Source organism: Mesoplodon bidens (assembly GCF_964165515.1).
Source record: "Mesoplodon bidens genome assembly, contig: HAP1_SCAFFOLD_696, whole genome shotgun sequence".
NCBI lineage: Eukaryota > Metazoa > Chordata > Mammalia > Artiodactyla > Ziphiidae > Mesoplodon > Mesoplodon bidens.
This window is the reverse complement of record NW_027671433.1, coordinates 122,234-139,299: the sequence shown is the minus strand read 5'-3', so window position 1 is coordinate 139,299 and position 17,066 is coordinate 122,234. Positions and strand designations below refer to the sequence as shown.

Here is a 17,066-nt window from a genome sequence, read left to right as displayed (position 1 = left end):
GGAACTGATCCCCAGATGGAACTGATCCCCAGGACCGGACCCGGACCCTGCGCGGAGGCCTGACCGGGGCGCGGAGAGGTGGCGAGCGTGGGGGAGCGCCCACCGGGTTGGGTGCCCGGCCGGGCCCTGCTCCGGCACCACCTGCCTTGGGAGGTCGCCTCGACCACCCGCGGCAGAGAAAAGCATATCCCCAGGCTGCGGCGTCCCAGACTGGCCTCCCGGCCCGGACCGCGCGCACCAATCAGGCGTCTGCGAGCACGTGACCCGGGCGGCCAATGGGCAACTGCACGAGAGCACGCTCCCGAGGCCCCGCCCGTGGCGTAGGAGCGCTTGCGGTATGTGCGCCCTGCGAGCCGCTGTCCGCCCGGGGTCCTGGCTCTTTCGCGTCGTTCGTGGCTGCGGGGCTCCGAGGGCCGCGCCGCCGCTGCCACCCTGCCCCGAGCGCGCGCTCGCCGCCTTCCGCGGGGGCCTGGGGGGCCCGGAGGGGCGAGGGGGTGGGGGGCGGGGCCCACATGCAGGTGGCCGGAGAAGTCGGACTGGAGGAAAGGAGGAGGCTGAGGAAGCGGAGGAGGAGGAGCTGCTGAGGAGGGACCCTTTGCTGCCGGCGGGAGCCCAGCGCGTGTGCTTGCTTCACCCTGACGTCAAGTGGGGACCCGGGAAGCCGCAGGGGACCCGAGGTGACCGGGACTGTGGCCGTGGACTCGGTGGGGGTGGGGGTGGGAGTCATGAAGAGGGCCAAGTCTCGGAACTTAAAGGGCGGGGACGCCGGGGGCGGGTTTCGAGGTCTGGCGCTCTGGGCAGAGACGCCGAAGGGCGGGACTTCTGATTGGCCGGACTGAAGGGGCGTGGTGTTGGGGGGCGTGACTCTGAGGGCTGGAGCCCATAGGGCAGGGCTTCAGGGAGCGGGGCTCCGAGAGCTGGAGCTCGTAGAGCGGGGACGTCGGGGGCGGGGCTCCTGAGTGGCCGGGTTGAAGGGGTGGGGCTTATGGCGGCGTGACTCCGAGGGCTGGGACCCCTAGGGCCGGGCTTATGGGGGCGGGGACTCGGAGGCTGGGCCGCCCCCACCCGACCCGCTCCCGGGAGCCGCATCCCTGCAGCGGGCCTGGAAATGCTAATTCTGGGCTGGGGCGCCTTCCCCCGTGCACACAGCGGGTCCGGGGCCCCTTCCCCTTTCGGACGCGCCCCAGGTTGTCGCTCGGCCCTGCTGCCGCGCGCAGCATCCCCATCTGTAAAGGAAGAGAATCCAACAACTAACGCCGGTTTGCACGGGGTGTGTCCCTCAGCTTTAAGCCTTTATTGACCCGCTTTCACTGTGTACCACTGAGTACTGCGCCCAAAGGTTGTGCACAGGCGTGTTCACAGGCCCTTTGTAGCAGAAACCGTGAGCCCGGCTGAGCCCCTGAGACGCCTGGGACCTGCCTCCATGGCCCTCGGCCATCAGCAACCCCACTGTACCCGCTCCGGTGGGGCTGGGGGGACAGCAGACACGCCGGGCAGGAGCCCGCCGCCTGACCTGAGTGCTGTGTTCAGAACCCAGCGGGAAGGCGGACGGAGGGGGGCGGGGACGGGGCCGTCTCACCAGGGTGGTCCTGGATGGCCTGGGGAGACGGACCCCACGGATGAACAGGGACAGTGTCCAGGGTTAGGGCTCCTGAGCGAGCACGTCCTGGGCCCTCCTGGGACCGCCGCTCCTCGGCTGTTTCGGGGCTGTCAGAGGCAAGTCACTGCAGTGGTGCAGCCATGCGAGGAGTCAGGTCATCACAGGTCTTCTGGGTTTGAGCAGAGCAGTGACCCAGTTGCGGGGGAGGGGTGGCATTCTCCGTATTCCTTTCCTCCTCTTAGACCTTTATTGAGATACAGTTCGCAGAGCGTAAGATGAACCGCTTTGAAGGGTACCACTCGGAGGCAACTAGTACGTTCACAGCCTTGTGCAGCCACCACCTGTGTCTGGTTCCACAACGTGCTCATCTCCCCGGAAGGAGACCCTGTGCCCTCAGTAGCAGGCCTCCCCCCTGCTTCTCCCGCACCCAACCCCTGGGAACCGGGAATCGGCCTTCTGGCCCCGTGGATTTGCCTGTCGTGGACATTTCACGTGAGTGATACGTGGCCTTGTGTGTCTGGCTTCTCTCACTGAGCGCCACGTTTCTGAGGCAGACGGATGTCGTAGCCTGTGTCAGTGCTTCATTCCTTTTTTTTCTTAAAAACTTTTGTTTAGGGTGCTTTTAGTTTCACAGCAAAATTGAGAGGAACGTATGCAGATTTTTCACATATACTCAGTGCCCTCACCAATGGATGGCCTCTGCCGTTTTCAGCATCCCCGCCAGACGGTGAATTTGTTATAGCTGACGAGCCTATGTTGACATAACGTCGTCACCCCAAGTCCACGGTTTACATTAATTAGGGTTCACTCCTGGTGGTGTACATTCTGTGGGTTTGGGCAAATGGATGGTGACATGTATCCACCGTTACAGCATCACACAGAGTAGTTTCACTGCCCTGAACATCCCCTGTGCTCCACCCATTCATCCCTCCCTCCCCCTCTTAAACCCCTGACAACCAGTGGGCCTTTTACTGTCTCCATTGTTGGGCCTTTTCCAGAGTGTCATAGAGCTGGAATCACACAGTCTGCAGCCTTCTCTCACTGCCTTCTTTCACTCAGTCATATGCATTTAAGGTTCCTCCATGTCTTTTCATGGCCTGACAGCTCATTTCACTTTAGCGCTGAATAATATTCTGTTGTCTGGATAGACCACAGTTTACTTATCTAGTCATGTACTAAAGGACATCTTTGTTGCTTCCGTTTTGACAATTATGAATAAAGCTGCTATAAACATCGATGTGCAGGTTTTTGTGCGGCTGTAAGTTTTCTCATCCTTTGGGCAAATAGCAAGGAGTATGAGAGCCGGATTGTGTGGTAAGCGTGTGTTTAGCTTTGTAAGAAACTGCCAGACCATCCTCCAACGTGGCCGTACCATCTTGCGTCCCTCCCAGCGATGCGTGGTGGGGGGGGTGCTGCACATGCTTGTCGGCATTTCGTGTTGTCAGGATTGTGGATTCCGGCTGTTCTGATAGGTGTGTGGTGGTGCCTCATTGCTGTTTTAGTTTGCATTTCCCTGATGACAGAGGACGTGGAGCATCTTGTCACACGCTCATTTGCCATCTGTATATCTTTTTGGTGAGGTGTCTGTTACGGTCTCTGGCCCACGTTGTAGTAGGTTGTTTCCTTATTGCTGAACTTTAAGAATTGTTTTTATATTTTGGATACCAGTGCTTATGGATGCGTGTTTTGTACGTATTTTCTCCTAGGTCTGTGGCTTAACTTCTCAGTCCGCTGATGACGTCTTTGCAGAGCAGGCGTGTTTAATTTTCCGTGTTGTCATATGCTCAGACTCCGGGATCCTTTCTCTGCCGAGTCCAGTCTACCAGCAGGCCCATGAGAGGCGCTCGTCATTTCTGCCAGAGCGCTTGTGATCTCTAGCAGGTCTTTTTGGTTCTTTCTCGGGATTTCCACCTCTGCTTGCCTTGCCCATCCGTCCTTGCATGCTGTCTACTAAATCCATCAGGGCCCTTGGCACGTTCATCATAGTTGTTGTAAATTCCTGGTCCAGTAATTCCAGCATCCCTGGCACGTCTGGTTCTCACGCTTGCTGTGTCTCTTCGGGTTTGCCTTTTGGTGCGCCTGGTAATTTTTTCTCGATAGCTGGACGTGATGCACGAGGTGAAAGGAACTGCTGTAAGTGGACCTTTGTGGGGAGGGGCTGATGTGTGGGGGAGGGGAAGCCTGCTGTGGTCCTGGGATCAGGGTTCAGTGCCTTACGGTGCCTGTGCCCCTGGGCTGTCACCTGCACAAGTGCTTCTCCGTTTCCATCCCCACCGAATCCTAACCCTGGCCTTCGGGGTGGGGTTGCGGGGTGCCAGACCCCCAAGCGAGCAGCTGTGCAGCGCAGCAGGAGGGAGGCCGCTGGCCCCCGCGCAGGCTCTCACCACGGAGCTGGGGCCGTGGCACCTGGGATCGGGAGAGACAGCACCTGCAGGGATTACTGCTGGGTCAGACCTGCAGCTGAAGGACGGAGGTCAGGGGTGACCAAGCACCTGCTGACCTGAGTGACCAGCAGCTGGAGGAGGTGGGACGAGCTGGCGAGCCTATGGGGAGTCACACCCAAGAAGACTCCGCCTCCCCTTGGCCTAGAGAATGGGGGACCCCACCCCCAATGTCCCAGAGGATGGGGAGACCCCACCCCTCATGTCCCAGAAGATGGGGACCCCCGCACAGCCCAGAGAATGGGGGGACCCTGCTCTGTGGCCTCAGACCCTGCCCGGCCCCTACTCCCGAGCCTCTGGCCTGTGTCCTGGCTGTGCCCTAAGGAGGGTCAGGTGACCCCAGAGACGGCAGCACCCAGGTGTCCGGGGAGTGGGGACAGACAGCGAAGCAGGGGCGCCACAGAGGGGCCGCGGCTCTGAGACTCTGTGCGTGGGTGGCCTCCCAGGGGGCGGGGGCGTGGGGACGGGATGGGGGGCCGGCCTCCCGTGGGGCTTGGAGCACACGCTCCCCATCTCACAGAGAACACGCCTGGGGCCCCGCAGAGCTGTCCTCCAGGCCACCGCCCTTCCAGACCTGAGTCAGCCTCGTCCACCCTGTCTGGGCCCAGCCCCGGGGCATGTTTGCGTCACTGCCCACCTGCCTGCTCTCCCTCAGGGGAGAGTCTCTGCTACCCCGTGCCCCCTTCCTCCTCGGGAAGGGCCATGAGGAGGAGAGCCTAGGGCGGGGTGGCCCCGTCAGCCCTCCATCCATGGCCTGTGCCGTCAGTGTCCTGGGCTCCTGCCCTGGGTGGGCCCTGCCTCTCCCACCACCCACGCCCCACGCGCGTACCCATCATCATCATCATCATCATCATCCTGACCGTTCACGGCCAGGGACCCTGGGTGGGCGCTGCTTTTTTGGGGCCAGGCTCGGTATGGGCAGCCACTGGGGCCAGGTTAAAACCAGGCTGGGCTCACCGAGGACAGGGAATCCACGGGGACACAGCCCACCCTGCAGGCAGTGCGGCAGGTTCTATGGGCCCTTGGGAGCCTCACAGGGGACGCTGTCCAGTGGGTCACAAGGGACCATGTGTCCCCACGGGGCAGACATCCCAGATTCCAACACGGGGGGCGGGGGGCGGCCATCCCCGCATCCTTGCTCAGCTCAGTGCCCTCCTCCCCTCCCCGGTCCTGTGTCCACCCCTCCTGACTATCTACCCAGAAGAACAGAGCTGCATTTCGAGCAAATGCTGACTGGGGCGCACTCTCGGGACCATTGTGTAGGCAGGAAGCAGGAAGCCGTCCCAGCCCGGGGCACGTGGCCCTGGGCAGGGCTGGACACAGCCCGGGGCTGACCCAGCTGGAAATGACCCTCACACTGGCCTGTCTCTCCCCAAAGTTGAGTGGCAGGTGGTGGAGGCACAAGCGCTGGTGCACACGCTGGATGGCTGGTCGGTGGTGGACACGATGGTGGTGCCCACCAAAACGCCAGACCGGAAGCTCATCTTCGGCAGAGGGACCTTGGAGCGCCTGACAGGTGAGTCCAGCACACGTGTCCCCATCACCCTCCCAGAAACAGAGCAAGCATGGCCGTCCCTCTGGGCCTCACAGGAACTTGGATGAGACGGTAAAAGCCACTACGCCCGCGTGAGAATTCAAACGAGGCCCCAGGACACAGGCGGGACCTGTGAGAGTCGGGCGCACGCCAGCCCCACGCCCCAGCCCAGCCTAGCCCACACCCCCCAGTGCCCGGCGGAGGGGGTCCTGCGTGTGACCCCTGCCTTCCATGGACCCCGACGTCCCCGCCCCAAACCCATGTCTAGCTCACAGCTCAGAGCAGGAGACATGCCAAGGGGGGCGCTCATCGCCCATCTCTGTCTAACGGGCACTCAGTCCCCGTGGGGTCACGGGACCCCCATGTGTGTGAGATCTACTCCCCTGAAGAGGGACCCGGTCCGGTCCTCCCCGACCCACACTTGACAAATACTGTGCTCAGAGACTCGGGGTGTCCGGCGAACACGGCCAAAGTGCAGGGTCCCCAGACATTATGGGCATGCAGGCCTCTTGAGAAGCCAACCTCTTTTCCTAGAGAAAATCAGAGGGTCCCCGGAAATCACCGCCGTCTTCCTGAATGTGGAGAGGATGGCTGCAGCCACCAAGGTACCTCAGAAGCTCGCTGTTTCCCGCCCACGGCGGCTGAGGGAGTGGGTCAGTGTCCCCGTGAGGACACAGGTCTCCACGGGCCTGGGGTCACCACAGGTCCCCTCCCTTGCACTCTATCTTCTAGAAAGAACTGGAAGCCGCCTGGGGTGTGCGGGTGTTCGACCGATTCACGGTGGTTCTTCATATTTTCCGCTGCAACGCCCGCACCAAGGAGGCCCGGCTGCAGGTGGCACTGGCCGAGCTCCCCCTGCTCAGGTACCTGCAGAGCCTGGGCTCGGGGCAGACGGAACCCTCCTTGGACCGCTTCTTGCTTTCCCTACCTGGAGTGTTGCCAGGGTGGTGAGGGTGGAATGTGGCCAGTGGGGACGTGGCCAAGCGGCACACCTACCAGGGCACGCGGCCCACAAGGACCGCCACCCCGCAAGGGACCCTGCGTCCCCGCCTGTGAAGGCCCACGTGGCGGGGAGGTCCCGAGCGAGCCTGTTCTTCCTGTCTAGATGCCCACTCCCCACCCAGGGCTCTGTGCCAGCTTCCCACGGGCACGTGCTCCCGTCTCCTGAGCCGACCCATTTCCACGCCAGGTCCTGCCTGAAAAACCACGTTGCCCACCTGGGCGGCCGAGGGCGGGACTCCCGCAACATCATGGGGTCAGGTACAGTGTCTGACGTCTTGTCACCGGGAGCTCAGAAGGTGGGGTTGTCGTGGCCACCTCCCCTACAAAGGGGATGACGTCCCTCAGAGGTCCTGCTGGGGCCTTGTCCGTGGTCACAGTCAAAGGAAGGTTTCAAGGTGTTTCCCTGGTGCGGCCGTAACGAAGGACCACGAACCGGTGCCTTAAAACCACAGACATTGATCCTCCGTGAGTCCTGCAGAGCAGATCAAGGAGTTACAGGGGCTGGTTCCTTCTGGAGGCTCCAGGGGAGGGTCTTTCCCGCCCCTTCCAGCTTCTGGGGGCTCCGGGCGTCCCTGGGCTCGTGGCCGCGTCCCTCCCGTCTCTTCCTCTGTCTTCACGGGGCTTTTCCTCTGTGTCTGTGTCTCTCCTCTTCTGTCTCTTAGAAGGACCTTGTCATTGGATGTAGGGCCACCCTCCTCCAGGAGGACCTCATCTCAGACCCTTCCCTGCATCACACCTGCAGAGACCCTGTTTCTTAATAAGGCCCCATTTGTAGGTCCTAGGGGTCAGGGTGTGGACACATCTTTGGGGCACCACTCAGCCCGCTGTGGGTATCATGGGGGCCCTTTTGAGGCTCTCCCCTTGGCCTCCTCCTCCTGGGTAAAGGGGAGCCCAGGTGACCTCAGAGGGCAGAAGTGCCAGGCCGCCTCGCGCTGGGCAGAGCTGTCTTAGGACAGAAGGTGTTGGGGCCAAGTGTACAGGGGAGCAGGCTGGGGTGGGGAGGCGGATCCCTGCAGCCCCAAGAGGGAGCCTGTCCACGTCCCCCGCAGGCACCCCCGTGTCTCTTGCGCCTTTCGTGTCTGCCCACTGACTCGCCATCTTGTATGTTTCTAGGAGAGTCTTTCGTGCAGGTGCAGCAGCGCCTCCTGAAAGATAAGGAAGCGAAGATTCGGAAGGCCCTGGACAGACTCCGCCGGAAGAGGCTTCTCCTGGGTCAGCAGCGGAGGCGGCGGGAGATCCCTGTGGTCTCCGTGGTGGGCTACACAAACTGCGGTGAGGAGTGGGCCCGCCTGGGCTGGGCGGGGTGCGCTAGGAGAACCCGCTTGCCGACCCGGCGAGACTGGGTGCTCGCGGAGGGCTATAGCCCCCGGTGAGGAGGACGGGACTCGGGCCCCATCTCTGGGCGTCCCGGGGGCGACGCGGCCCCCGTGTGACTGCTGTGCGCTGACGCCCCTCTCAGTGGATGTTCTCCAGACTCTGAGAACGAGGAAGTGGGGACAGTTGTAAGTCCATTGACAGTGGGCAGGATCTTCCAGGGATCAGAGTGATTCAGGTGTCATCGAGGAAGACCTCACAGTCTGTTCTCAGCTTTGTCTGCACGAGCACATCAAGTGGACTCCCCGTGGGGGACAGAGTGCAGGGCGTCCTGTAGGGTCCCCGGTGCCCTGAGATAAGGGGAAAGCACCCAGTTCCCTGCACTGCGGGGACTCAGTGCACAGCGCTCGCTGGGCTGCCCTGAGGCCCCGCCCCGCCACGTGCTCGGGAAGCACCGCCATGCCGGGCCCGTCCCTGTATCAGGCGCTCACGGTCTGCGTCCAGAGGAGGGAGGGAATGTCCCACAGACGTGCACAGGAAGCTGTGGGGCATCCAGGCTTGAAAAGTCATAAATGTCTACAGGTAAAATCACCCATGCCGGGAAACCCCGACGGCCCCTCCTGGCCGCATCCTCAGAGGGCGGCGTGTCCTCTAACTGTCAGAGCATCCAGTGAGTGTCCGCTTGGTCCCGACTCTCACCGGCCGGGAGTTCGGGGCCCTTCACTGAGCAGCGGCGTCCAGGCTGCGCCCCGCCCTCCAGTGACTCGATGGCAGGACCCGTCACCACCTCCTGGTGGACCAGGCGTAGCCAGGGCGTGTCCCTGGGCTGGACGGTTACTGCTGGTGCCCCTGAGCCTGGGCTCAGTGGACAGTGTCCACGTTGTCAGGAAAGGCTGTGGAGGCGGGTGCTCTAGGGCCCCTCAGGTACACACAGCCCTGTCTACACCCTCACTACCTATCTGCACACAGTGCACCCCCTACTCCACCATCCCCTCGTCTACACAGACATCACACCACAGCTCGGTTACTCCACGGTACCATCCCTCCGCCTGTGTGGACGCCTGCCCACCTCACATGCACGTCACCACTGTCTGTGTCTACGCCGTCTCTCCCTTGTACACCAGCACGCTTGCCCTGGCCCTGGTCCACTTTACCCTGAAGCCTAGACCGCGGCAGCTCAGTCCACGCACAGCCCGCGCAGCGTCCCACGGGTCCTGCACAGAGTTCCCAGCGCACAGATCTCCTGCCCCTGCCCACCCTCCAGCGGCATGTGGTCAGCGTGGGGCAGCCCCGAGGTCCACAGTGCTCACTGGGGGGCCAGAGGGGTCTGACACGCACGGTCCCCTTGTGCCCCACATGCAGGAAAGACCACGTTGATCAAGGCGCTGACAGGGGACGCCGCCATCCAGCCCCGGGACCAGCTGTTTGCCACGCTGGACGTCACAGCGCATGCGGGGTGGCTGCCCTCCCGGGTGACCGTCATCTACGTGGACACCATTGGCTTCCTCTCCCAGCTGCCCCACAGCCTGGTCGAGTCCTTCTCGGCGACCCTGGAGGACGTGCGCCACTCGGTGAGTGTGGAGGGCCAGGTCGCCTCAAATACCCAGAAACAGGAGGCAGGTCTCATCATCCCAACATCACGGGCCAGGGTCCCCTCATTACAACATCTAGGGAAAGGGTCCCCTCATCACACCACCAACAGACAGGGTCCACTAATCACAGCATCAAGAGACAGGGTCCCCTAATCACAACATCATGGGGCAGGGTTCCCTCATCGCAGCATCACGGAGCAGGGTCCCCTCATCACAGCATCACTGGGCAGGGTCCCCTCATCAGTACATCAAGGGACAGGGTCGCTTCATCACAGCATCACAGGGAAGCGTCCCCTCATCACAACATCATTGGGCAGGGTCCAGTCATCACAGCATCACTGGGAAGGGTGTCCTCATTTCCACATTAAGGGACAGGGTCCTCTCATCACAGCATCACTGGGCAGCGTCCAGTCATCACAGCATCACTGGGAAGGGTTCCCTCATCACCATATCAAGGGACAGGTTCCTCTCATCACAGCATCACTGGGCAGGGTCCCCTCATCAGAGCATCACAGAAAAGCATACCCTCAGCACACCATCAAGGGACAGGCTCCCCTAATGACAGCGTCACGGGGCAGGGTCCCCTCATCACCACAGCAAGGGACAGGTTCCTCTCAGCATCACTGGGAAGGGTCCACTCATCACAGCATAATTGGGCAGGGTCCGCTCATCACCCAATCAAGGGACAGGGGCCCCTCAACACAACATCAAGGGACAGGGTGCCGTCATCATAGCAGCAACAGACAGGGTCCCCTCATCACAGCATCACGGGACAGGGTCCCCTCATCAGAGCATCAAGGGACAGGATCCCCTCGTCACCACATCACGTGACAGGGTCCCTGCATCACAGCATCAAGGGACAGGGTCCCCTTATCACAGCATCACTGGGCAGGGTCCCCTCATCACGACATCAAGGGACACGATCCCCTCATCACAGCACCACGGGGCCAGGTCCCCTCATCACAGTATCACGAGACAGGGTCTCCTCATCGCAGCATCAAGGGATAGGATCACCTCATCAAACTGTCAAGGGACAGGGTCCCCTCATCGCAGTACCATGGGACAGGTTCCCCTCATCACAGCATCACTGGGCAGGGTCCCCTCATCAGAGCATCAAGGGACAGGGTCCCATCGTCACCACATCACGTGACAGGGTCTCCGCATCACAGCATCACGGGTTAGGTCCCCTCATCACAGCATCACGGTACAGGGTCCCCTCATCACAGCATCACTGAGCAGGGTCCCCACATCACCACATCACCACATCAAGGCACAGTGTCCCCTCATCACAGCATCACGGTACAGGGTCCCCTCATCACAGCATCACTGAGAAGGGTCCCCACATCACTACATCAAGGCACAGTGTCCCCTCATTACAGCATCACGGTACAGGGTTCTCTCATCACAGAATCATGGAACAGGGTCCCCTTATTACAACATCAATAGACAGGGTCCCTCATCACGGCATCAAGGGACAGGATCCTCTCCTCACAGCATCACGGGACAGGGTCCCCTCATCACCCAATCAAGGGATAGGGGCCCCTCAACACAACATCAAGGGACAGGGTCCCGTCATCACAGCAGCAACAGTCAGGGTCCCCTCATCACAGCATCACGGGACAATGTGTCCGCATCCCAGCATGCCGGGACAGTGTCCCCTCATCACAGCATCTCTGGACAGGGTCCCCACATCAGCACATCAAGGGACAGTGTCCCCTCATCGCAGCGTCACGGTACAGGGTCCCCTGATCACAGCATCACGGGACAGGGTCCCCTCATCACAGCATCACTGGGCAGGGTCCCCACATCACCACATCAAGGGACATTGTCCCCTCATCACACCATCACGCGACAGGGTCCCCTCAGCACAGTATCAAGGGTCACGGTCCCCTCATCACAGCATCACGGGTCAGGTCCCCTCATCACAGTATCACGAGACACGGTCCACTCATCACAGCGTCACGGGACAACGTCCCCGCATCACAGCATGAAGGGACAGTTTCCCTCATCCCAGAATCACTGGGCAGGATCCCCTCATCACCACACCAATGGAGAGTGTCCCCTAATCACAGCATCACGGGACAGGGTCCCCTCATCAGAGCATCACGGAAAAGCATCCCCTCATCACAGCATCAAGGGACAGAGTCCCCTCATCACAGCATCATGGGTCAGGTCCCCTCATCACAGTATCACGAGACAGGGTCCCCTCATCACAATATCACTGGGCAGGGTCCCCTCATCACCAAATTAAGGGACAGGGGCCCCTCAACACAACATCAAGGGACAGTCTCCCGTCATCACAACAGCAACCGACAGGGTCCCCTCATCACAGCATCACGAGACAATGTGTCCGCATACCAGCATCACGGGACAGGGTCCCCGCATCACAGCATCAAGGGACAGGGTCCCCTGATTACAACATCAAGAGACAGGGTCCCTCATCACAGCATCAAGGGACAGGATCCACTCCTCACAGCATCACGGGACAGGGTCCCTCATCAACACATGAAGAGACATTGTCCCCTCATCACACCATCACGCGACAGGGTCCCCTCACCGCAGCATCAAGGGACACGGTCCCCTTATCACAGCGTCACGGGCCCAGGTCCCCTCATCACAGTATCACGAGACAGGGTCTCCTCATCGCAGCATCAAGGGATAGGGTCACCTCATCAGAAGGTCAAGGGACAGGGTCCCCTCATGACAATATCAAGGGATAGGGTCCCCTCATCACAGCATCACTGGGTAGGGTCCCCACATCACCACATCAAGGGACAGTGTCCCCTCATCACAGCATCACGGTACATGGTCCCCTCATCACAGCATCACTGGGGAGGGTGCCCTCATCAACACACCAAGGGACAATGTCCCCTCATCACAGCATCACTGGACAAGGTCCGCTCATAAAAGCAGCACGGGCCAGGGTCCCCTCATGGCAGTATCATGGGACAGGTTCCCCTCATCACAGCATCACTGGGCAGGGTCCCCACATCACCACATCAAGGGACAGTGTCCCCTCATCACAGCATCAGTGGACACGGTCCCCTCATCACAGCATCACGGGTCAGGTCCCCTCATCACAGTATCAAGAGACAGGGTCTCCTCATCGCAGCCTCAAGGGATAGGGTCTCCTCATCAAAATGTCAAGGGACAGGGTCCTCTCATGACAACATCAAGGGCTAGGGTCCCCTCATCACAGAATCGCAGGACAGGGTCCCCACATCACATCAAGGGACAGTGTCTCCTCATCACAGCATCACGGGACAGGGTTGCCTCATCACAGAATCATGGAACAGGGTCCCCTGATTACAACATCAAGAGAGAGGGTCCCTCATCACAGCATCAAGGGACAGGATCCTCTCCTCACAGCATCACGGGACAGGGTCCCCTCATCAGCACGTCAATGGGCAGGGTCCCCTCATCACCACATGAAGAGACATTGTCCCCTCATCACACCATCACGCGACAGGGTCCCCTCACCGCAGCATCAAGGGACACGGTCCCCTCATCACAGCGTCACGGGCCCAGGTCCCCTCATCACAGTATCACGAGACAGGGTCTCCTCATCGCAGCATCAAGGGATAGGGTCACCTCATCAGAATGTCAAGGGACAGGGTCCCCTCATGACAATATCAAGGGATAGGGTCCCCTCATCACAGCATTACTGGGTAGGGTCCCCACATCACCACATCAAGGGACAGTGTCCCCTCATCACAGCATCACGGTACATGGTCCCCTCATCACAGCATCACTGGGCAGGGTGCCCTCATCAACACACCAAGGGACAATGTCCGCTCATCACAGCATCACTGGACAAGGTCCGCTCATAAAAGCAGCACGGGCCAGGGTCCCCTCATCGCAGTACCATGGGACAGGTTCCCCTCATCACAGCATCACTGGGCAGGGTCCCCTCATCAGAGCATCAAGGGACAGGGTCCCATCGTCACCACATCACGTGACAGGGTCTCCGCATCACAGCATCACGGGTTAGGTCCCCTCATCACAGCATCACGGTACAGGGTCCCCTCATCACAGCATCACTGAGCAGGGTCCCCACATCACCACATCACCACATCAAGGCACAGTGTCCCCTCATCACAGCATCACGGTACAGGGTCCCCTCATCACAGCATCACTGAGAAGGGTCCCCACATCACTACATCAAGGCACAGTGTCCCCTCATTACAGCATCACGGTACAGGGTTCTCTCATCACAGAATCATGGAACAGGGTCCCCTTATTACAACATCAATAGACAGGGTCCCTCATCATGGCATCAAGGGACAGGATCCTCTCCTCACAGCATCACGGGACAGGGTCCCCTCATCACCCAATCAAGGGATAGGGGCCCCTCAACACAACATCAAGGGACAGGGTCCCCTCATCACAGCATCACGGGACAATGTGTCCGCATCCCAGCATGCCGGGACAGTGTCCCCTCATCACAGCATCTCTGGACAGGGTCCCCACATCAGCACATCAAGGGACAGTGTCCCCTCATCGCAGCGTCACGGTACAGGGTCCCCTGATCACAGCATCACGGGACAGGGTCCCCTCATCACAGCATCACTGGGCAGGGTCCCCACATCACCACATCAAGGGACATTGTCCCCTCATCACACCATCACGCGACAGGGTCCCCTCAGCACAGTATCAAGGGTCACGGTCCCCTCATCACAGCATCACGGGTCAGGTCCCCTCATCACAGTATCACGAGACACGGTCCACTCATCACAGCGTCACGGGACAACGTCCCCGCATCACAGCATGAAGGGACAGTTTCCCTCATCCCAGAATCACTGGGCAGGATCCCCTCATCACCACACCAATGGAGAGTGTCCCCTAATCACAGCATCACGGGACAGGGTCCCCTCATCAGAGCATCACGGAAAAGCATCCCCTCATCACAGCATCAAGGGACAGAGTCCCCTCATCACAGCATCATGGGTCAGGTCCCCTCATCACAGTATCACGAGACAGGGTCCCCTCATCACAATATCACTGGGCAGGGTCCCCTCATCACCACACCAATGGAGAGTGTCCCCTAATCACAGCATCACGGGTCACGTCCCCGCATCACAGTATCACGAGACAGGGTCCCCTCATGACAACATCAAGGGATAGGGTCCCCTCATCACAGCATCACTGGGTAGGGTCCCCACATCACCACATCAAGGGACAGTGTCCCCTCATCACAGCATCACGGTACAGGATCCCCTCATCACAGGATCACTGGGCAGGGTGCCCTCATCAACACACCAAGGGACAATGTCCCCTCATCACAGCATCAGTGGACAAGGTCCGCTCATAAAAGCAACACGGGCCAGGGTCCCCTCATCACAGAATCAAGGCACAGGGTCCTCTCATCGCAGTATCATGGGACAGGGTCCCCTCATCACAGCATCACTGGGCAGGGTCCCCTCATCACGACATCAAGGGACACGATCCCCTCATCACAGCATCACAGGGCCAGGTCCCCTCATCACCGTATCACGAGACTGGGTCTCCTCATCGCAGCATCAAGGGATAGGGTCACCTCATCAAAATGTCAAGGGACAGGGTCCCCTCATGACAACATCAAGGCCTAGGGTCCCCTCATCACAGCATCAAGGGACACGGTCCCCTCAACTCAACATCATGGGACAGGGTTCCCTCATCACAGCATCACGGGACAATGTGTCCACATCACAGCATCACGGGACAGGGTCCCCTCATCACAGCATCACTGGGCAGGGTCCCCACATCACCACATCAAGGGACAGTGTCCCCTCATCACAGCGTCACGGTACAGGGTCCCCTGATCACAGCATCACGGGACAGGGTCCCCTCATCACAGCATCACTGGGCAGGGTCCCCACATCACCACATCAAGGGACAGTGTTCCCTCATCACAGCATCACGGGACAGGGTTCCCTCATCACAGAATCATGGAACAGGGTCCCCTCATTACAACATCAAGAGACAGGGTCCCTCATCACAGCATCAAGGGACAGGATCCTCTCCTCACAGCATCACGGGACAGGGTCCCCTCATCACCACGCCAATGGGCAGGGGCCCCTCATCACCACATGAAGGGACATTGTCCCCTCATCACACCATCACGCGACAGGGTCCCCTCACCACAGCATCAAGGGACACGGTCCCCTCATCACAGCGTCACGGGACAACGTCCCCGCATCACAGCATGAAGGGACAGTTTTCCTCATCCCAGAATCATTGGGCAGGATCCCCTCATCACCTCACCAATGGAGAGTGTCCCCTAATCACAGCATCACGGGACAGGGTCCCCTCATCAGAGCATCACAGAAAAGCATGCCCTCATCGCACCATCAAGGGACAGGGTCCCCTCATGACAGCGTCACGGGGCAGGGTCCCCTCATCACCACAGCAAGGGACAGGTTCCTCTCAGCATCACTGGAAAGGGTCCACTCATCACAGCATCACTGGGCAGGGTCCCCTCATCACCCAATCAAGGGACAGGGGCCCCTCAACACAATATCAAGGGACAGTGTGCCGTCATCACAGCAGCAACGGACAGGGTCCCCTCATCACAGCGTCACGGGACAGGGTCCCCTCATCAGAGCATCAAGGGACAGGGTCCCCTCGTCACCACATCACGTGACAGGGTCCCTGCATCACAGCATCAAGGGACAGGGTCCCCTTATCACAGCATCACTGGGCAGGGTCCCCTCATCACGACATCAAGGGACACGATCCCCTCATCACAGCACCACGGGGCCAGGTCCCCTCATCACAGTATCACGAGACAGGGTCTCCTCATCGCAGCATCAAGGGATAGGATCACCTCATCAAACTGTCAAGGGACAGGGTCCCCTCATCACAGCAGCACTGGACAGGGTCCCCACATCACCCCATCAAGGGGCAGTGTCCCCTCATCACAGCATCACGGTACAGGGTCCACTCATTACAGCATCACTGGGCAGGGTCCCCACATCACCGCATCAAGGGACAGTGTCCCCTCATCACAGCATCACGGGACAGGTTTCCCTCATCACAGAATCATGGAACAGGGTCCCCTCATTACAACATCAAGAGACAGGGTCCCTCATCACAGCATCAAGGAACAGGATCCTCTCCTCACAGCATCATGGGACAGGGTCCCCTCATCAGCACGTCAATGGGCAGGGTCCCCTCATCACCACATGAAGAGACATTGTCCCCTCATCACACCATCACGCGACAGGGTCCCCTCACCGCAGCATCAAGGGACACGGTCCCCTCATCACAGCGTCACGGGCCCAGGTCCCCTCATCACAGTATCACGAGACAGGGTCTCCTCATCGCAGCATCAAGGGATAGGGTCCCCTCATGACAATATCAAGGGATAGGGTCCCCTCATCACAGAATCACTGGGTAGGGTCCCCACATCACCACATCAAGGGACAGTGTCCCCTCATCACAGCATCACGGTACGTGGTCCCCTCATCACAGCATCACTGGGCAGGGTGCCCTCATCAACACACCAAGGGACAATGTCCCCTCATCACAGCATCACTGGACAAGGTCCGCTCATAAAAGCAGCACGGGCCAGGGTCCCCTCATCGCAGTATCATGGGACAGGT

The 17,066-nt window shown here is 59.9% G+C and overlaps 1 protein-coding gene across 1 annotated transcript in view; it reads left to right on the top strand.

Annotated features, from left to right (window-relative positions):
- The window catches only part of LOC308611406 (putative GTP-binding protein 6), a 110,401-nt gene that overhangs the window by 3,837 nt on the left and 89,498 nt on the right, over nucleotides 1–17,066 (top strand). The window contains exons 7-13 of the mRNA XM_081260202.1: nucleotides 33–677; nucleotides 5,420–5,557; nucleotides 6,110–6,180; nucleotides 6,308–6,438; nucleotides 6,765–6,835; nucleotides 7,691–7,849; nucleotides 9,254–9,462. Coding sequence (XP_081116328.1) covers nucleotides 33–677; nucleotides 5,420–5,557; nucleotides 6,110–6,180; nucleotides 6,308–6,438; nucleotides 6,765–6,835; nucleotides 7,691–7,849; nucleotides 9,254–9,462 — 1,424 coding nt within the window. The remainder of the gene's footprint in view (nucleotides 1–32; nucleotides 678–5,419; nucleotides 5,558–6,109; nucleotides 6,181–6,307; nucleotides 6,439–6,764; nucleotides 6,836–7,690; nucleotides 7,850–9,253; nucleotides 9,463–17,066) is intronic.